This window comes from Meriones unguiculatus, chromosome 11, assembly GCF_030254825.1.
Source record: "Meriones unguiculatus strain TT.TT164.6M chromosome 11, Bangor_MerUng_6.1, whole genome shotgun sequence".
Classification (NCBI taxonomy): domain Eukaryota; kingdom Metazoa; phylum Chordata; class Mammalia; order Rodentia; family Muridae; genus Meriones; species Meriones unguiculatus.
This window is the reverse complement of record NC_083359.1, coordinates 85,041,115-85,063,637: the sequence shown is the minus strand read 5'-3', so window position 1 is coordinate 85,063,637 and position 22,523 is coordinate 85,041,115. Positions and strand designations below refer to the sequence as shown.

Sequence of the window (22,523 nt, the reverse complement as noted above, 5' to 3'; positions counted from 1 at the left end):
TTCACTGGTGTTTGCTTTCTCTTTTCTCTCCATTGCCTTTCCTTTTACCTTTTACGTATCAGTCGCCTTCTCTTTTTGATTAATTTGATTCCTACAGAGCAAAGAACTATAATAAATTATTTATGTTTCACTTTCAAATCAAATAAGATCATAAGCTATAGTTCCTTTTTTAATAATGCAGAATTTAATTCATTAAATATCTTGTTAAACTGGCAGGAATAAAAAAACAATACAGAAAGTGGAAAATTTTATAATCACTTTACTAAGTTGTTTTAGAAAATTTTGTCTCATTTACAGGTTTAACTAATTTTACATTATTATACTATTTATGGAACAGGATAATGCTGACTACAGATTATTTCAGAAAGCACTCAAATTGTGTCGTTTCTTTGCTAACTCCCTTTTGCACTATACTAAGGTAAGGCCCTTTTTATAATATATAAATATAAACTAACGCTCAATTTTAAGTTGTCCTTTTGTGTGTGGCAGGGCGGGCTTTCATGTGTGTGCACACGTGGAGGCCAGTAGACGACATGGAGTGTGTCTTTTGTTTCTCTCAGCTTGTTTGATGAGGCAGGGTCTCTCACCGAGCCTGTTCTCACCGTCTTTGGTACACTTACCAGTGAGCTCCTGGGATTCGCTTAGCTCTGTTTCCCTGGCATTACAGCATGGTGTGTCATGACTGACTGTTCTGTGGGTGCCACTCATTCAAGTCAAGCCCCCTTGCTTTCATAAGACTCTGACCCATTGAACTTTCTTCCTCTTTGGCTCGCCAGTTTTTATCGTCGTGCCCAAGCCAGATCATTTAGAAGATCTTACGGTTTAATACTACTTATTGTTTCTATGATGTACTTACGTTGTTAGCATTCATCATTATTGGTGTTTTCATGTAATTTGCTGAGAATTATTTCTGTAAGCTGAAGTTTCTATAAGTCAATTTAAAGAAAATAACTTAGTTTGTATTTAAATAGTATTTACAAGTTATTTCTACCACAGTTCTGAGTTAGGTTCAACTTTAAATGTTCAAATCCTTTACATGCACCACACACACACACACACACACACACACACACACAGTCTCACACACTCACACTCTTAATTTGGGTATTCTCAGAATAATCTATATATGAAGTTATAAGAATAGGATAAAAAAATGAAAATGAAACAGATAAAATAGGATAAATAAGTTAAATAGGATAAGTAAATATCAGAGATTATTTGGAAAGATGAACAGACAGTGAAATGGACATTATTATTAATAGATTTTAGTGATTAAAAAAACTATCACTTGTTAAAATTTTAATGCATTTTGCTCATTTTTACTCTTCATTAATTTTTTTCATCCTCCTCCTACATCTGTTCCCAAGTCATCTTTGGGACTTGTTCCCAAGTCCAAAGACAAAATGATGTCTTTCATTTTGTCTTTGTGTTTTTAATTTTTTTTTCTTTGGTTTGGAAAAATTTTTGTCTTTTCTCTCCCACCACTCTCCTCCTCCCAGATCCTCCTATATCTTTTGGTCACCCAACTTTCTATTCTTTCTCTGTCGTACAAGAGAACAAACAAACAAACCAAAAACAATCTCTTCCCCAAACAAAAATCAAAACAAGCAAAAGACCAGTAATACAAAAAATAAAAAAATAACAAAACTAGACAGAGGAGGTGGTCCTCAGTAAGTGATAGGTGCTAATTGCGGGTGATGATTTTGACTCTAGTAGTCTAGAAGTTTGGATGCCTAGCCTCATCCTGTATTCACATGTAAGCTGTCTTTTTGTATTTGAATGCAGCATGTCCAAGTTTTTATTCTGTACATTATATGTGTGGGGGTTTTAATTAGAAAGTCATGTGATATATAAAGAATGACTAGAATGTCTTTATTTTAGGAATTTCTTCCTCTCCTGTCTGATTCTTGCTGTGTTTTGCACCAATTTTATCTTCAGATATACAGGTAAAAGGAGTACCTCAAGCTTACTAACGTGTAACAGTGCTACTCCATGTAAATATAAATGCTTATCTTAACTTAAACATTAGAGTAATTTTTCTTAACGTTTCAGTAAAGTTTTACCTGCTTGCTTAAAATACTGGGAGATGGAAGCTTTTAAAGTCTATGTGAGCTTTACTTTGTTTTTAACTAGTTTCTTAAAATGATTAATAAATAATTGTAAATACTAAAGCATATATTTGTATATGGGTATATTATATATACTATGTATATGGATTTATAATATACACATACATATATACAAATTATATATAATGTGTATTTCCATTTTATATTGCATAGTTCTGTTTTGGTAGATCTGGAAATTTACTTGGAATTATAAATTTAATTTGGAGGGGTTTAGTAGCAGATGGAACACAAAAGACAGGAGGAATAGTAAGTCTAAAATCAAGTCAGCAGAAGTGGTAAAGACTGAACAGGTTACTAAGGGCATATAGGATAATATAAAATAACCTGACATACATGTTAGTGTAGATTCATAAGAGAGAATGTAGTTTTTAAAAGTAGACATGATGCCTAACTTTAAGCTATACATCAGCAGTGGAGTTGATGGAGAAGGTGGCTAGTGAACCCAGGGCGGCTAATGCATGCAGCATCGCTATATTGGACATGGGATTCACAGCACAGGTTGGGGGAGAAGGACAGTATCAAATGTTACCATTCTTTTCTTGCATTTTTTTAATTTAGTGCTTTTTTACAGTTAACTTCAAGAGACTGAAGTCATAGATAAGGAGAGACTGCTGTACAAGTTTACTTTTTTACTTAACTGTCCCCTCATTAAACAGTAAACCATGCAAAGGGCAGTGCTTTCTATATTCTGTTTATTACTACATACCCTCTCCTGCTACATAGACATTTAAACATTTGTGAAATAGTTTATGAATATATCATGTGATTGAGAAAGAAAATATTTAGATGCTCAGTAGTTGTTGCTCATGTCTGTGGAAATTCATTACCTGTACTTTATTCATTCATTATTTTAGTCATCTTAACAATCAAACATTAGCTAATTACATGACACAGGAAGTAATATAAGATTAAGGAGGTCAGATGAATGAACAAAGTGACTCAGATAACTGACTGTGAATAGTACTGTTGTCATACTAGAAAAACTTTAGATATTTGTCAGATGCAGCCTTTTAAATGTTATGTTAGACAGTTTGGTTATAATTGTCCCGTTTACCATAATTAAATATCAGGTAACTTTGATTTCATATAGGTTTTAATTGAAGTTTGGTTTAAACTCCATTACTGAGAAAGTCTTTTTATGACAGTCTGTTTAGCCCCCTTTGTTTGTATATTTATCTTTTTAAAAGCTTTAGTTTCTAAGAAACAGCATCAATTTATAGTAAATTCAGCATTTACCCATCTTAAAACAGCTATTTTACCTTAATTTATTTACTTGTGTCTGAGATAGGGTCTGTACTCTGGCCTCAGACTCAGTGTAGTCCTCTTGCCTCGGTTTCCTGAATGTTGAGGTTACAGGTGTAAGCTACTAAATCAGCTTTCAATAAAAATTACTAAGGCAGAATTCATCAGACCTATTTTTAATATAGTTTTTACTAGTTATTTAATACGTGTATGTTTACATTATTTTTAAGAACACCATCACCAAAGGATATTAAAATATCCCAAAATAGTACTATAGAATTATAGTTATGTTATTTAGTTTCTAGATCTTTGTATCTTTTTGATATCAATTTGGTACTTTGAGGGTTTTTTTTTCCTATAAAATATGTACTTCACTTTTTATGCTTTTTCACTACTGTGACATGAGCTTCTAATATATCTATCTAAATCTAGAAAATGGCTATTAAATGCATGAGTTTTTTCTCCTTTGCAGCAAGTTTCCTCCAAGCCTGTATGCTGCCAAGATTTCCAAAGCACAGCAGGAGGAAATAGCAGACACTTTCCTTGTGTTACTGGACCCACTCATCAGTCAACTGCTCAAATTCCAACCTTTTGTGCAGGCAGTTTTGGCTAGTAAACTTGGTAAGCTTCAAAACATCTAAATCATCTCCTTTATATGGCATGTCAGGTACAGTTGTTTCTGGTTTAGCAGTCACTATTTTTGTTAAACATTTTTATTTATAATTTATTACACTTTTATTGAAGCATAGATTAAGTCAGACCTTTACTTTCTTTGTATAAAACTATCAAATTCCTGCTGAAAATATTTTGGATGTGTTGTTTTATCAATTGTTTCAACTGAATGTATGACTTTGTTACTGAAAAGATCTGCCCTGTGGACTTCAGCTCCCACAAATGCTACTTCTGGTTGTTGTCATGGATAAGCTGCCCTCTCAGCCTGAGGATGTACAGACCCTGTGGTGCACAGAAGATACAGCTAGGTAACATTGCTTACACCTAATCATAGCACTGGCTTTGGGGTTCCTATTTATTTGAAGTGGCCTTGAATTTAAGTTTTAGGCAGACATGGTATATGCCAATAATCTTTCCTCTGCAGTATGCTGAGATAGATAATCATGTGAACCTAGCATTTTGAAACCATTTTATCATATTCTGCTTACTTTGTAAAAGCTATAAAACATAAATCTATAACAAATTCTAAAAATATTTTTAAATTTTGTTTACTGATCATTACGCATTGGTTAGCGTTAAAAACTTTGGCTATTATTGATGTAGACGCAGATAACAACATGTAAAAGTGAACTGCATTTGGGCTAGTGAGATGGCGTATCTGTTAAAAGAGCTGTTCAAGCATGAGGACCAAAGCTTAAATCCCAGAACTTAGGTCTGGTGGCTTACAAATGTCTGTGTCTCAAGCCTCATGGAATCTGACCCCTTCTGCTGCTTTTCGTAGGCACACATGTGCAGTTACACTCAGCACAGACATGAGGCCAAGCTACACAACTACACAACAGTTGTAAACACAGCATATGCATACATAAAAACTGGTAGACACTGTACAGTGTCTCTAGGAAAGTCACTTGTCTTCACCCTCTTTCCTAGCACTTTAGTCCAGCGCTAGTTTGTTACCACATGGATTATTGGTATGATCCTAATTTTTTATCCTTCCTCTTGGCTGGGCTGGTTAGTCTATTCAAACTGTGATGCTCAAAAAGTGATTTTTTTAAAAAAAGATTATATATTGCTCTATCTGTGTGCACACCTGCATGAAGAGGGCGCAGAGGGTATAGATGGTTGTGAACCTCCATGTGATGGCTGGGAATTGAACTCAGGACCTTTGAAAGAGCAGACAGTGCTCTTAAACGTATTCTTTCCAGCCCCCCAAAATGATGTTCAAATTTCTAAATTATGCAGCCAGTTCTGTTGCTATTAACTTTGATACCCCATTTTTTCATTTAAAAATATGTATTATTTGAGAATGTCACATAGGGTGCATTTTGGTCATATTCATTCACACATCTCACCCTTAAATTTCTCTACCTTCTCACTCATTCCCAACTTTGTGTCCTCATGTGTTTTTATAACCCACTAAATTCAGTTTATGATATTCATATCCTCATGGGTGTGTGGCCATCAAGTGGAGTATGGTTGACTAACCAGGGGACACATCCTTAAGGTAAACTAACTCTCCCTCTGTCAGAAACCATCTACTGTCAGTAGCTCCTCAGGAGCAGGGACTAGTGAGACCACACATACACGCACACACGCACACACGCAACCTTCCATCCAAGGATTTTGACTAACTTGATTCTCAATTAATTAAACAAAATTTACATCCCAACCACAGTTGCCCCTCCCTTTTTTCCCCCTAGTTCAGTCCACTACTCCTCCTTTTCTCTTCAGAAAAGGGGAGGCCCCCAGTTTTTAAACCAGCCTTGGCATATCAAGTTGCAGTAAGACTAGGCACATCATCTCTTGAGGCTAGGTGAAGCAGCTCAGTAGGAAGAAAGGGACCCAAAGGTAGGGAACAGGAAATAGGAGACAGCTCTACCCCTATTATGAGTCCCCCAGAAGACCAAGGTACACAACTGTTACATATGTGCAGAGGGCCAAGGTCGGTGCCATACATGCTTCCTAGTTGCGGTGTAGTCTCTGAGCTCCTATGGGCCTAGGTTAGTTGATTCAGAAGGTTTTCTTGTCATATCCTTGACATCTTTCCTCCCCGTCTTTTTTTTAAATCTATTTAATTTTATTTATATGCATTAGTGTGAAGGTGTTAGAGCCCTTGGAATTGGGGTTACAGACAGTTGTGAGTTGCCATGTAGGTGCTGGGTATTGAACCCGGGACCTTTGGAAGGGCAGACAGTGCCCTTGACCACCAAGCCATCTCTCCAGCTCCTCCTCCCCCTCTTCTGCAGGATTCCCCAAGTTCTGCCTAATATTTGGCTGTGGATCTCTGCACCTGTTTCCATCAGTTGCTGGGTGAAGCCTCTCTGATAACAGTTATACTAGGCTTTGCTCTGCAAGTATCATTAACAGTTTTAGGGGTGGGCTCCCTTTCATGGCATGGGTCTCAAAATGGACCCATTGTTGGCCATTCCCTCAAATTCTGCCTCATCTTTACCCTTCATGTAGGTAGGACAAATTGTTGGTTGAAGGTTTTGTGGTGGGGTTGGTGTCCCAGTCCCTCCATTGGAAGAATTGCCTGGTTACAAAACATCGCCAGTTCAGGCTCCATATCCCCATTGCTAGGAGTCTTAGGCAGGGTCATAGATACCTGGAAGTTTTCTTTGTCCTAGGTTTCTAGCTCGCCCCAGGGATCCACCCCTTACCCCCAGTTCTAGTTGTCTCTCCCAGTACTCCCTCCATCTCCCCCCCCACCTGCTCCCTCCTATTCCCATCCCCAACCTCATCCCGTCCTGTTCTGTCTACCCAGAATGTCTATTCTCTTTCCCTTTCTCACTGAGATCCACACATCTTCCGCTGAGCCCTCCTTACTTCTTTGGGTCTAGGGATTTTAGCATGGTTATCCTTTATGGCTAATACCCACTTTTAAGTGAGTACATGGCATGTTTAAGTTTTTGGGTCTGGGTTACTTCACTCAGGATGATCTTTTCTGGTTCTAACCCTTTGCCTGCAAACTTCATGATGCCGTTGTTTTTAATAGCTGAGTCGTATTCCATTATGTAAATGTACCACATTTTCTGTATCCATTCTTCAGTTGAGGGACATCTAGGTTGCTTCCAGTTTCTAGCTATTATGAATAAAGCTGCTGTGAACATAGTTGAGCAAGTGTCCTTGTGGTATGATGGAGCATCCTTTGGATATATGCCCAGGAGTGGTATAGCTGGGTCTTAAAGTAACATTACTCCCAGTTTTCTGAAAGACCACCAAGTTCATTTCCAAAGGGACTGTACCAGTTTGCACTCCCACCAGCAATGGAGGAATGTTTCCCTTGCTCCACATCCTTGCCAGCATGAGCCTAAGTTTTTTATCTTAGCCATTCTGATGGGTGTAATGATGGAATCTGAGTCATTTTGTTTTACATTGCACTGATGGCTAAGGATGTTGAACATTTCTTTAAGTGCTTCTCAGCCATTAGAGATTTCCTTTGTTGAAAATTTTCTGTTTAGCTCTGTACCCCATTTTTAATTGGGTTATTTGGTTTGTTGGTATCTAATTTCTTGAGTTCTTTATATATTTTGGATATTAGCTTCTTAGGGTTAACGAAGATCTTTTCCTATTTTGTAGGCTGCCGTTTTGTCCTTTTGACAGTGTCCTTTACCTTACTGAAGCTTTTCAGTTTCATGAAGTCCCATTTATTAATTGTTGATCTTAGTGCCTGAGCTATTTATTATTGCTGTTCTGTTCAGGAAGTTGTCTCCTGTGCTAATGAGTTCAAAGCTTTTCCACACTTTTCTCTTATGTCAGGTTTAGTATTTTTGGTTTTATGTTGAGGTCACTTGGACTTGAGTTTTGTGCAGGGTGATAGAGATGGATCAACTTGCATCTTTTACATGAAGACAGTTAGACCAGCACCGTTTGTTGAAGATGCTGCCCTTTTTCCATGGTATGGTTTTGGCTTCTATGTAAAAAATCAAGTGTTCGTAGGTATTCTGGGTCTTCAGTTTCTTTCTAAGATTACATGCCCATTTTGAAAAAGTTTTGTACAGAAAAATTCTTTAAAGTTTTTTTTTTCTGGCAGTAAATATATTTTTTTTATGTCTGTATTCATATGAATTTCAGCTATGATTGACTTATCTTGACATTTTGATTCTCTGAAGTAGCCTTGTATATAGCATTTTATTTTACCTGCTACTTCTTAACCTCCTTTAATGCTTGGCTCCAATGTTTTTAATTTTCCTGCAGAATGTCCCTACTCAAAGCCATTTTCTACAATTTTGGGCAGTGTTCTGGTGAACTCTGTTTGCCTGCTCATTTACAGGGAGTAAAGGGTAAAGGACAAAGTGAGGTGCCTGTCACTGTGTATCAGCACGTTTGTGTTCATCTGTGTGCATTCATTGCTTCTTTTCATCCCTCGCTGTTTCCTGAGCTGGTAAGTGCACTACAAACTTAATAAAGTGGAGTTCACGCTTTGTATTCTTTTCATTGAAATTCTAGTTGATATGTAGTAGAACATGAGGATTAATGACTAATGTAAACCCCAGTCACGTCAATTTGCACATTTTATTTTTTTGTTCATTTCTGTCTTAAGAGATAGTAATTCTTAGCCGGGTGTGGTGGCACATGCCTATAATTCCAGCACTTGGAGAGGCAGGGACAGGCAGAGCCTTGAGCTCAAGGACAGCCTGGTCTACAAAGTGAGTCCAGAACAGCCAGGATTGTACAGAGAAACCCTGTCTTAGAAAACAAAGATACAAAAAAAAAAAAAAGAAAAAATTTTGACTCACAATACTAGATGTACTATTTAGTTAAAATGCTTGATAAAAAAACATTTGCGTTGTGCACAGGGAGGTATAAGAAAATCCTGTGAAAAGTGGAAAACTTGAAGAAAGGGATGTTACCTAATGTACTAGTTATGTTTCTGTTGCTGTCATTAAAAGCGACTTAGAAAAGGAAGAGTATGTTTTGGTTTAGAGTACCATAAAGAGAGTCCAAATAATAATGGTGGTACACCAGGCATGGCATTAGATGGCTAGAGCCGAAGCTGAGAGATCACTCTCAACTACACACAGGAAACAAAGCGCTTTGAAGTGGAGCAAGTCTGAAACCTCTTAATGTCCCCATTGATATCCTAAAAGTGCTGTAACCTTTCCTGACATTTGCCAATTGCGGACCAAGTGTACAAATAACTGAACCTCTGTTTGGGGGCCATTTATCATCAAACCACTATACCATATGCTTTCATGAAAAGTAAATAGTAATATGTACTGCTTGATCTATTATAGATGGTTTTATTTTTAATGGAATTAGATTGGTAAAAAGGTTGAAAATGTTTCAGGGAAAAATTGCCATGTTAATTGAAAGCTTTTAGAGATGGTCCTTGTGGATTGCAAGGTTTGAGGTAGCACACTTAAATTTGGTTTCTGTTCCCCTCAGCTCATCACAATGGTAGCATATAGTAGGTTCTCCAGAGATAAAGGAGTACCACTATGGTTCTATTAGGTACTAGCATGTAAAGGTTTTCCACTGAGGATCTGTCATTTTGATTCTGGTAGTGCTTTCTGATTTAGTGTGAGAAATGTGTATATCTCATGAGCACCTGCCTATTAATAAGTGGAAATGTATGTTCTTTTCATTAGGATGCTGCTTTATTGGATGCTGTGCTTAGTACTCACGTGAGCACTTCACTGTTAGCGATGGACGTGTGGTGCTTCCTCGCTCGGTAAGAAGTGCCGCTTCTGCTTTGTTTTTTTTTTTTTTTAATAAAAAATTCGTTATTTTTTGAACAATAAAAACATTATTTTTAGGTTATATCTGCTGTGTATATATGGACAGGGAATGCAGGATTCCACAGGGCCAGGTGTCATGGGTGTTGGGTCCATGCGGCTGGATTGCACGTGGTTTGTCAGGGCCTGATCTGCGTGCCATAAACCAAATGCAGGTCCTCCGAGTTCTTACAAAGAAATTAAAAAATAGCCCTAAATTAAAAATTAAAAAGAGCTGTAGTCCTGTCTCTCAATAAGAGTCATTTGTTTTCCATGGGGTAGCTGTAACGGCCAACAGTGAATAAGTTTAAGTTTACAGAAGAGTTCTGTTTGTGTAATCTTTTAATAACACCTCAAAATGGTCAGATTTTAGGGCACTAAAATCTAAGTTTGGAATCAGGTGTCCTTTTTGTTTTGTTTTTATGTACAAAGTGAATATTGAGGCATTTTTGTGATGTTTCTTGTTATCCAGTTTGAACATGCCTAATTTGAAGTCAAAATGTGTAAAATCTATAACGTTGAGCACTGATGGTAAACAGTGAAAAGTTACATTCCTTGAAACTATTTAACTCTCAATATTATTTGTAATATTAAATAAATATTATATTTATTTAATATTTAACTATTTAACTCTCAATATTATTTGTAATATTAAATAAATATTATATTCAAGTTATGTATATAGCCAGTTATGAAAGATAAATGAGTTTAATTACACATATGTATATTTAAAATGATAAACTCTAAAGTCCGAAACACTTCTGGCATAAGACATTTCAGATAAAGAATGCTCAACTTGCAGTAGTTCACATGTCCTCACCAGGGTGTTTCTGACTCCTTGTTCTCCTGCCTAACTGGAAATTCAGTGCCCCACCCCCTTTTTTTTAACGTCACAGATATGGGACTGCCGAGCTTGCTGCACACCATGTCACCTTAGTGGCTCATCTGGTAAGTAGAATTAAAGAGCCTATAACATCCACTTTCTGTGTTTTCTTTAGAGCATGATTTTCTTTTTGTATGTTAATAAAAATGGGAGAAATAATGTCTAAATTCAATGCTAATTATTAATAGCTAATAGAATGCTAATGTTAATACAAAAAAGGAGTAGAAAACGTGTATGATGTGGAGAAATTTTCTCATTTTTACAATTTTAGAATTCTACGGTTTGGTGGAAAAAATCTAGGTCAATTGAGAATATATTTAAAAAAGAATATAAAGTGAAAGGGAAAATGTGACATTGGTGGCTAAGTGCTCATCTCCTTAATATAACTTGAGGTCTCCTACGATTTTGTCTTATTTAGGTTAGGATGGTTTGAAAGGGTTTCATTGATTGTGACCAGTGTTCTTAGGGAAAGAAATTAGGTTTGTCATTGAGTACAAGCATACGTGCACTTAATGGTTTCTTTATCTTTAATGGTGATTTTTTAAAAATTATGAGTTATGTCCCATATGAAGTGCTTACGACATTTTGTCACTGCTTTTATCCCTACCTTTGATATGATCATATCTGAGCCCGCCCACTCCTTTGATTATTAGCAGTTATTGAGTCATAGATTTCTGCATTTAGTTTTAATGATGGTGTACTCCAGTGATGAGTTGCATATCCTGACCAGCCGACATTCATTCTCACAGTCTGACACATCCTGCACAAAAGAGAGTGATTCCTTACAGGTCTTAAGTCTTCAGACTTTGTTACTTTTTTTTTTTTTTTTTTAATAAAAAATTCGTTATTTTTTGAACAATAAAAACATTATTTTTAGGTTATATCTGCTGTGTATATATGGACAGGGAATGCAGGATTCCACAGGGCCAGGTGTCATGGGTGTTGGGTCCATGCGGCTGGATTGCACGTGGTTTGTCAGGGCCTGATCTGCGTGCCGTAAACCAAATGCAGGTCCTCTCCGAGTTCTTACAAAGAAATTAAAAAATAGCCCTAAATTAAAAATTAAAAAGAGCTGTAGTCCTGTCTCTCAATAAGAGTCATTTGTTTTTGGCATGTATTTATGTATTCCAAGCTTACTTTCTGGTTTTAAACCATTCTCTTCTCTCTTGTCTTTCCAGATAAAATCTTGCCCTGGAGAGTGTATTCAGCTTACCAACCTATCAATATTGTTGAAGCGTCTCTTTTTCTTCATGGCCCCTCTCCATCAGGCAAGGATATTGTCTATGTTATTGTCTTCAATCAGCTGCAAGAATGGAATTCAGATCCCTTCCCCTTTGTTCTATACTTAAGTGTAGTATAACTGGAACACAAATTAACATTAATGCTTTGGTAGTTGATTTTTGTCTGTGTTTCAGTTTACAGATAATCTGATTCAGTCTTCCTGGGCTACCTCTCTCTCTCTCTCTCTCTCTCTCTCTCTCTCCCTCCTCATACCTTTAAGGTACTTACGGGCAATGAGATAGCTTTGTGTCTTTGCTCCGTGTTGTAGCAAGTAATAAAAAATGGTTGTTGGGCTATATAATGTTAATTATTAGTCCTGTGATTATCATGGTGGTATTATCTAACTTGCTATCACAAATAATAAGACACAGACACCTGTTAGATTTTATAATTGCCTTATTCATCTTGGGCCAGGCAGATATTTCTACCTACACCGTCTGAATCTTCTCACCATCCATCTCACAGCCCCCATCCAATGCCATCCTCCTTATGCATCCTATCTTCCATCCATAATCTTATAAATACTTGCTTTTATTCTTCATCTGGACCTTTTCACACCATTATTGGAGTCCTTTCTCCTGGCCCCACCTGTTTTTTGTTTTTTTTAAGCATCCTGACATCCTTCTTCCTCCTCTTCCCCTTCCCATGATCCTCTCTGTCCTCCTTATCCACAACTACTCCATTCTGCCCTGCCCAGGTATAAGCTGTTTAATCAACCAGATAAGTTGTTCTGCAAGTTTGCAAAACAAAGATAGGTATTACCAGATTTTAAGGGCCAGTAACACATCAGACCAACCTCCAAGAGTTCCATTTATCCTATTATGCTTTGAATGATGCATCTTAGTTTTTCAGAGTAAATAAAATTGATTTTTAAGGAAAAACTACAAGTATGATAAGCCTCAGTTGCTCAGTGTTGTGAAGTCACCAAGCTTTGTTGTGATTGAGATTCCTGTCCTGTGGACCTGAGTAGCCTTGCACAGTCTGGTAGATTGGAACTGGAGTTCACCATTAGAACTCCAGTATTAGGGTTTTGTGGCTTTTTTTTTTTTTTTTTTTTTTTTTTTTCGTGTGTGTGTGTTTGAAAACAAGTTTCTGGACTCTGACCAAATGCAGTGGTGGGTGAGAATAAGGCTCAGTAGTTTGCTTTTGCTGTTAAGTACTTAATGTGATTCTGATGTGGAGTCAAGCTTAGAACCTACTAGATGCATGAAAGAAATTTGCCTGTAAAACCCGTTGGCCTTGGCTTGGATCCTGAATTATATCAGTGATACAGCATTAACACACATCAGATTAGATATGTTTTACTAAAAGCTGACACATGTTTCTGTTTCTATGGGGAGAATAATAGTTGAATATTATAACACAGTACTCTCACTTTAGTTGTTTCCTTACTGAGGGAGAAGTAATATACCTTATTTAAACATACCAATAATTGTTGTTAGTTTCACTCCTGTTATGATAAAACAGTGACAAAAATTCCACAGGTATATTTCCCTTCTTCGTTTTAAGGAAGAATCTAAAATTTCTGCATAATGTTTCCTTATACTTCACTGTTCTAAGGAAGAATGGTTCTTGAGCTGCTTTCTCCAAAAAGCCATGATTTTATGCTGAAGTTGCTTATTATAATCGACATTTTCCCTTTTCCCAAGGATCCATTTTCCCAAGGCTCCATTTTCCACCTGTAGTCTCTGTCACAGCAGATGACCACACAAACTCTTATTTTGCCAGCTAAATATTTTCTGCAAATGAAATATAAAAATGTAATACAGAGATCCAACAATCAAGTTGACTGTTTTGCTTTAGTCCTAGAAGGGATTATTTAGTTTTTCAGTGTATGGCAAGTTTTCATATATTTAGTGAAGTTTAGAAACTTTAAATCGAATTGTCTCATTTTTTGAATGCACTAGTGTATTTTTTAATTAGGTTCTACATAGAGCAATTATAAGTGCATTATTTTTCATCCACAATCAGTTTAACATTTGGACTACTATCTTTGACACGTGCATTTTAGCGGAGCAGTGTTCCTTTTCATCTAATATATAGTAAGCTCTTTAGATTGTATTTTAGTGGAAGAACACAGTAACCAATCACAATCTTTTTTTTTTTTTAGTTGTTTTTGTTTGTTTTGTAGCTTCCTTTTGGGAAATTAATTTAGGATGTCCTCTAAGGCAGAGCAGAGCCAGCTAATCCATTTGAAAACTGGACCTGTGATCTTGGCTTCATGTTCTCAAATGCATTAAGCTAAGATAAAAGCCAGGAGAGTTACGAATTAATTTTGTCATCTGGAATATTAGTTTGACTTAATTATATAAGATGATGCATACTTGTAAGATAGCAGATCTAAAGGGTAGAAAGAAGATAAAATATCTGGTGTGAATAATAATGAAATATATTATTTAACACTCCTTAATGCATTTTGTATTGTGCTTCATTTAAGCATGATTTTTCATTTTGGAAACATACAGTAGCAATGAAAATAATCAGTTCATATATGTATGTTGGTCTTATACCCAGTGATCTTACTGTATATTTAAGAAGCAGCTTTAACAGGAATGTTGGTTGAGATAGGATCTGAATATGTGGCCCTGGCTTCCCTGGGATTCACCATGTAGACTAGGGCAAGTTACACTCCTAGAGATCCTTATGCCTCCGCCTCCTGCATGCTGGTGTTGAGATATGCACCATCCCACCACATAAGTGTTAAAGTTAATATTTATTTCTTGTAAACCCAGTCATCCATTAGTCTGAAGTTGCTTATTATCAACTTATTCAGGTGGAGTTTGTGCAGAGATTTTCTCCAAAAGAAGCAGACAACTTGCTTGTGTGGCAACATATTTCCTTCCAGGCATTATCGGCTGATCTCAGGAAACGAGCTGCATGTGAAGTGATCAGAGTATGCACAGCACAGTGCAGGAAGTGGTTGAGCGGCAGTCATACTTCGGCAGAACGTGACTCTCTGGTAAGATAGTTTGTTTATTCAGTATTATGCTGAGCACTGTTTAGGTCATAGCAACAGTCTGTGCATGTGTTCTCCTTCAAAACCTAGCAATGTTTTTAGATTTGTACAATATAAAAGGATCTTTGAGAAAATTATATCAATTAATCAAAAAATTGTTGATTAGGAAGCTATTGGGTAAGATGCATTTGGAAGGCATGCTAGCTCTTCATTCACTGTTTTTCCAGCCACCTGCCTGGATGAAGCATATATGATTGACATCTTCTGCCTTAGACAGGATCTCATTAGTGCATAGCCCAGGATGGTTTTGAACTCAAGATGTTAACTTAGCCTCCTTAGTGTTGGATGATAGGCATATGCCATAATGGCCAGCTTAGACATTCTTCTTTTGTTTGATAAAATACAACATGTATTTTATAGAAGCCAGTTCTGAGCCTTTATGTCTTTCTGTTTTCTTACTCAATAAAACAGGAGATTCATCTATATGTAGAAAATACATGAATTTTAAAATTGGACTAGATAGTACATGCAGTTGAATTTTTTACTTGTTTTTATTTGCATTTGTTCAACACATTGAGTTCTCTTATGAAATAAGTTTTGTTTTAGTTATTGGAGGATCGAAAAACCTGTTATTTTAGATGTAGATTCTTGCTAAGCAGTATACAGTATAATAAAAACCTCTCTATGGTAAGTATAAAAAACTTAGCCAGAGATAAAGTATATATTCAAGGACTTAAAGGCTTTCTTGTAATTTTTGGTAAGAAGTTGCTCAAGGCACATGTTTCTATACTGAGTAGTTCAGTACTATTGTAAAATGGCAGTTGACCATAATTTATTAGTTTAAAATATTGACATAAACCAAAGAAGTGGTTTTTTTTTTTGGGGGGGGTGTGTGGCTTTATTTTATCATAGCTAGTCATGAGTGGGTTAGTATAAAATGTCATTTGTATTTAATATGTACTAGTTTATAATTTTTCAGCAAATTCAGTAGACTCTCAATATGCATTACACTTTAATAATAAAATGTATTTTGGGTTGTATTAGGTAGAAGCACCAATTTCCTAAAATTGTGTAACTTTTTAAGCTATGGCCAAAACTCACTGAATGTATTTATTTGTAAAGGGAAGTAGATTAATCTTGAATGATATGCTATAAGGCAATTCCAACATTGGAATATTGGATATTGCAGTAAAGGATTCAGTCAGTGCTACTTATTAGATTGCAGTATGGCCTTCACCCTATATACATCACCCTCAGACAAACCAGAAAGAGATCTGAGTGTTTGTATGTAGATGGAAGAATGAATCCAGGAAAAGGTTGTTTTCAGTGTTAAATTCTAGATGGTGTATTTCTTTAAGTACTTTATTTGCTTATTAAATGGAGTGTTTTTGTAGCATCTCATAGTAAAATAACAGAAATAATAAAAATCTAGTAACCTATGCAGATTACTGGTTGCATGGTGTGAATTAAAAATACTTCTTTCTAGTGATGAGTATTTCAAATTAGGCTCCCCTAGCTCATTGTGTGTTAGGTTTTTATTACCGTGACAAACACAGTGACCATAAGCAACTTGGTAGGAAAGGATTGATGTCACCTTAGAGTGTATTATAAGGGGGCATCAGGGCAGGCACTCCAGGCAAGAACTGAAGCAGAAGTTGTGGAGGAATACTACTTAACAGCTTCCCCCATCGCTTTCTCAGTCTGCAGCCCTCTACCGTCAGGACCCCCAGTGGGCCGGGCCCTCCCAGACCAGTAACCAACTAGGAAAATGTCCTACACACTTGCTTACAGATAATCTGATGGAGCATGGTGCTGGTTGTTGTTGTTTTGGGGTGGTTTTTTTGTTGTTGTTGTTGTTGGCTATTTGTTTTGTTTTTCATGACAGGGTTTGTCTGTGTAGCATTGGCTGTCTTAGACTTGCTTTGTAGACCAGGCTGGCCTCGAGCTCATGTAGAAAATACATGAATTTGAGATCCATCTGCCTCTTCGTCCCCAAGTGCTGGGATTACAGGTGTGCACCACTACACCTGGCATAGAGGCATGTTTTTAATTAATTTGCCTCTTCCCAGATAATTCTATCTTGTGTCAAGTTGACCAAAACCAAAACCAAACCAAAACAAACAACAAAACCAGCCAACCATACAAAAAAACAACAAAACGATCAGAGTAACAGGAAAACAGAATTCAATAGTGTTTGTATTTTAAATGGAAATTTCAAAGTCGTCTATATGAATTTTTATAAGAAGTTATAAGTAATCATACAGTGTGTATAATTGGGCCCCTGGTCCTTCAGACTAGATTTATAAAGTCAGACTTTCCTCTCTTCGCCTTTTAGAACACTGCCCTTGCTGCTTTGCTTACAGCATGTAATACTGCTGAAGCTTTGGATACCAGCCAACTAACTGCAGTTACTGAAGTTGTGAGTCAGCTTTGGACTTTCATAAACATTGAACAAGTAAGGAAAGCCACTCATTTCTTTGAAAATTATGAAATATTGAAAAGATAATGTTGGAGTTTCTCTCTATATTAAAAGTTCTAGTTTCTTGTGGTGATAGGTAAAAGCTGTGATTTAATTCACTTAGTTGTGCTCTTTCTCAGGAGTTGTGTGTGTGTAAAGCAGAGTATATATGTGTTCTTGTGAATATGTGGAGGCCAGAGGCTAACACTGGGTGTCTCCTTGACTGCACTTCACCTTAATTCCTGTCACAGGGTCTCCCACCTTGAGGGGGCTCTGGGATCTGTCTGTGTGCTCCCCCTTTCCCTAAACACTGGTTACAGATGAGCCCCTGCTCACACTCAGCGTTTGTGTGGGTCCTGGGACTCAGGAACTCAGGTGCTCATACTTGCACATTAGGCACTTCAATGGCTGAGCCATCTCCTTAGGCCCTTTCAGGCAGGTTTTGTGTCTGTGTGTGTGTGTTTTAAGTGTGTGATAAAATATTAATGTTAGACCCTACCAAAGTGGCAGTCACAGCTTATCTCCCTATGTTTATGAATTTGCTGGACCCTTTTTAAATTTTTTTCTATTTTTTTCCTGTGTTGGATTAATGTCTCTTTGTAGTTTTGAGGTCTTTTAATGAAACAATTCAGATGATAAAAATGAGTTGACTTAAAAGTGAAAGGGACTAGTAAGTAGACAGCTAATGTGTATTCCTCTTCCAAGCAAAGCTAGGAAATCATTAGGCTAAAATTAGAACATATACCCTATATACTTCTATTTCTTATTTTAAAGCCTGTGACCTCTGGCAAGCAGTGGAAGCTGAAAGCAAATCCAAATTTTGGGGAAGTAATAGAAAATTTGCAGATAAAGGCTGGGAAGCAGGGATTAGGTTTCCTGGAGATCAAATTCAGGGTTTCATGTATGCTCTACCACTGAACTACACCCTCAGACCCGAAGAAATACCACGTTTTAGGTTCCATTTTTATGGTCACATTGCTATCCTTCAGTGGTGTCACTTAAGCAAGAGGCTGCTACCAATATTTACATATCACTTAGCCATTCAGCACACCTTTGCTGGGACGTGGCTTCACAGCAGTGTGACACATACACTAACTGAAGAGGTGGAGTTTTACCAAAACCAGCAGATAGACAAATGGCAGACACCCACTGAAAATTATTCCCCTTTAAATCATCTGGATTTGAATGATGGCTCCTCGTTTCCTAGCCGTATGATCTTGAGCAAATATTTTCCTCACCCTGTTTTCTTATTATTAAGGTGGGGATGCTGCTGTCTACCACTCATGTCTGATGTAAAGCATAAGTAATTTTAAGCCACGCATATTGACTGGAATATGATAAATGCTAAGTAAAATCCTGCTATTGCCATTTTCATGTGTCTGAGTGAGGGCTTCTGTTGGGATAAAACACCATGACCAAAAGCAAGTTGAGGAGGAAAGATTTCATTTTATATCGTATAACCCATCATCCAGGAAAGTCAGGGCAGGAACTCAAGGCAGGAACCCAGTGGAAGAATTAATGCAGATGCCATGGAAAACTTCTGTTTACTGACTTCCTCTTTATGGCTTGCCCAGTCTGCTTTCACTCATGACTACCTGCCAAGGGGTGGCACCACCCACAGAGAGCTGGGTCCCACAGAGGACCTAACATTATCTACAGGCAGTCTGCTGGAGCCATTCTTTTGTTTGTTTGGATTTTTGCGGGGATGGGCAAGAGGGCTCAAGGTTTCTCTGTGTGGCCTTGAACTCAGAGATCAACTTGCCTCTGCCTCCCAGGTGCTGGAGGCATTTTCTTAATTTAAGTTCTTCCCAAATAAATAGCTTGTGTCAGTTTGATAAAAACCTCTTACATCATGTAATTCTAAATTCTCACTAAAATTACTTTTCTTTCTTGTTTAAGGTAATCAGCCAACCCTATGTTCAACAGACATTTAGCTTTTTACTTCAGCTACTGGCATTCTTCATCCAAACTGTAGATCTGCAGCTGATAAGTCAGGTAATAACAGTGATCAAGTTGGTTCTTTGTTTATTGTGTGTGATCCTGCTGTGATTTGGTTTACTTGTAACCCCTTCATCCCTTTCTCCCTCCCTCCCTCCCTCCTTCCCTCCCTCCCTCCCCAGTAAGCTTTATTAGAGCCCAGACTGGCCTCAAACTACTTATGTAGCAGAGGATGCTATTGAACTTCTCTTCCTCCTGCCTTTATCTTTAGAAGATATACTTTTATGCAGTGCTGGGGATTGAATCTAGGGCTTTGTGCATACTAAACAAGCCTCCTACCAACCAAGCCCCAGCCCCGTAATCCTTTTTTCATAAGCTGAATGTATCAAATTTACTTTTTATCATCAAGGTTGTCACTTAGTGTCTTCCTTCTATTAGTGCTACTTGGCTATTTCCTGGGTAATTAGCCACCATACAAAATTCTGACTGTTTCATAGCAAAGCACTAGTTTTTCAGGAAAGACTAGGGGGTGGTAAGTATGAGGGGCTAGCTCCAAATGGGGATAAAATCAAGGGAGCCTTTACTAGGGTGGTAGGTAAATATAAATATGAAGGAGAAAGCCATGTAATCTCTCTGGAAGAGTTCTGAGGCTAGAAACTGGTGAGAATATTAACAACTCTGATCTGATGTTTATCCTTACTCAGCTTCCACAATTGAGGCTTATAAACTAGCCATTGGCTGTTTTGGATTTTGTCTTGCTTCCCTTCCCCCACAAGCATACCTTGGCAGCATGTAATTATATATGTGTGTGTGTATGTATGTATGCATGTATGTACGCATGTACCCACCCTTTGGCAGCACCTTGTAACCTTTCTTTGTTTTCATCTCTTCAGGTTGTTAGTGTGCTGACACCACTAATTAAGCTAGAGCCTCCAGACCATGTCTCCTTAGCAATACTGGATTTTATAGCTTCTCTGGGCAAACTTTTTATACCTCAAAATATCCAGGTAATACATTCTTTTAACAAAAATACAAAATCTAAGAGCAAAATCTCTGTAATGACTAGGAAAATTTTAAGCTTTTGGTTGGCTTGTTTTTGAGACAGGGCCTCACATTGTAGACCAGCGTGACCTAGAACCTGAGGCAGTTCTCGTCAGCCTCCTTAAGTGCTGGGGCTGTGGTGTGAGCCACACTGGGTATCGGTTTTTAATTTCTAAAATCTTGTGAATTTACCAACAAAGTTGTGGGAAAAATGCTTTCTGATAGGAAGGATAGTTGTCAAAATAGAGCACATTTTAAGTCATTTTCTTTTAAAAATGAGTTGGCATACTATAATAATTTATCAGGTTGCCTAATTGTAGGGGAATTTTAATCCAGCAACATGGCTGCTCTGACACAAAAGACCTTCTAGGTATGTAATCCAGCTGGAATACAGACATACAGTTTGATCTGGCTGGAATATAGACAGAGAAGAGCTAAGTATGAGGAGCTAGCTCCAAATGGGGATAAAATCAAGGGAGCCTTTACTAGAGTGGTAGGTAAGTATAAATTTCAAGGAGAAAGCCATGTAATTCCTCTGGAAGAGTTGTGAGCAATGTAAAGCCTCATAGATAGGAACATGCCAGGCTGCTCGGGATATCTAGTATAGCAATGGGTAGTGAAGCTTTATAGCTCGTTGTATAGCTCTGGATATAACCCTGAAGGAAACTGGAAGTTATTAGACAGAGTTGAGAAAGGAAAGAGGACATAATGTATCCCAAAAGTTGACAATATCCTGTATTGAAGTTGTTTTTTCTCCAGTAAGGTTTGGTTCTCTTCCTAGGACAAGGTGCTGCCCAACCTGTCTTGTATTCTTACTTTACTGATAGTCAACAGGAAGTGGCTACTAGAACAACATGCTTTGGAGGCATTTACGCAGTTTGCTGAGGTAAGACCAATTTATATACAGATTGAGCTCTGTGTATTTTAATATTTTTAATATTCTAAAACATTTAAAAATACTGAGATGCCTATGTGTCTCAGTTGTGAAATTTTCTGCTGAGGACTTAATAATCATTATGAGGCCTAGAGAAATGATTTTTCGAAGGTTCTCTGATCAGCAAGGATTAAGCATTCAGTCAACTGCCTGACTGAGTCATACACTGCCTGCAGTAGCACAAGGGGATAGTTCTTGAATTGAACACCCTTAGCTCAGTTCTAGAGAGGTGAGCTCCTTTTGTTGTGAAGTGCTGCTTCTGCTTTGACCCATTTTTGTGCAGTTATGCCTTTGGCTTAAGAGTGATTCAAGTAATTAAATCTTGTAGCACTATAATATATATAAAGACAAAAGACTATATATGTGTGTGTGTGTGTGTGTATAAAGAAAGACAAAATTACATTGTATCTCAAGGCTTTGTAGAACTATGAATCTATTGCCTTTGAGAATCTTTGGTTACTACTTTCTTTTAAAATGAGTTTTTGGTTAAGGTAGTCTAGTAAATTCATTGGCTTAAAAAGCTGCTGAACTATAATTGATATGTCTTGTTTATTATCTTTTAATAGGGAACAAATCATGAAGAGATAGTTCCACAGTGTCTTAGTTCTGAAGAAATCAAGAACAAAGTTGTAGTCTTTTTGGAGAAGGTATTTATTATTTATGTGTAAGGTCCATGTTTTATTTTATGTTTAATGTTTTATATATATACTTGTAAGCACCTTAGTTTAAACCTTTTCTTTTTGGTACTGGGGTTTGAACCAGGGCTTTGATAGGTGTTTTACCACTAAGTTATATTTCCAGTCTTAAACTATAGGTTGTTTTGCACAGTGCTAATTCAGATAGGCTAAACATCTCTAATTCAGAGTACTATAAAATCTGAAACTTTGTGAACCATGAATATGAATAAAAGAACAACGCAGTGAAACCTTATTTCATGCACAAAACTACTAAAAATAGTGTATAAAACTGCTTCAGGGATGTATGAATTTCATGTATATTTGGATTCTATCCCTACAGTATCTGATGTCCATATAGGAAATCTGAGGCATTTTGTATAAATGTAAAGAGAAACACAACTTGTATGAATCAGTTATGAGGGTATATCAGAGGTTAATCACTTAAAGTCACTGTACTAGTAAATTTGAGACTGATAACCTTGGCAATAAGATTCAAAAAAATATGCTGCTGATAGTTGACTACACGTGACTGACTACAAGGCTGACGATGAATGGTTCTACTATATTTTAGAATGATTTCAGTGTGGTTTTCTAA

General features: G+C 37.1%; 1 protein-coding gene across 1 annotated transcript in view; it reads left to right on the top strand.

The window, feature by feature from the left end:
- Firrm (FIGNL1 interacting regulator of recombination and mitosis) overlaps positions 1–22,523 on the top strand; it is a 40,697-nt gene that overhangs the window by 15,867 nt on the left and 2,307 nt on the right. Inside the window, exons 9-22 of the mRNA XM_021639419.2 lie at positions 338–418; positions 1,882–1,946; positions 3,844–3,992; positions 4,237–4,351; positions 8,241–8,427; positions 9,635–9,717; positions 10,657–10,708; positions 11,822–11,911; positions 14,698–14,883; positions 17,216–17,335; positions 19,238–19,333; positions 20,170–20,283; positions 21,099–21,203; positions 21,818–21,898. Of these exons, the coding sequence (XP_021495094.1) occupies positions 338–418; positions 1,882–1,946; positions 3,844–3,992; positions 4,237–4,351; positions 8,241–8,427; positions 9,635–9,717; positions 10,657–10,708; positions 11,822–11,911; positions 14,698–14,883; positions 17,216–17,335; positions 19,238–19,333; positions 20,170–20,283; positions 21,099–21,203; positions 21,818–21,898 (1,524 nt within the window). The remainder of the gene's footprint in view (positions 1–337; positions 419–1,881; positions 1,947–3,843; positions 3,993–4,236; positions 4,352–8,240; positions 8,428–9,634; positions 9,718–10,656; positions 10,709–11,821; positions 11,912–14,697; positions 14,884–17,215; positions 17,336–19,237; positions 19,334–20,169; positions 20,284–21,098; positions 21,204–21,817; positions 21,899–22,523) is intronic.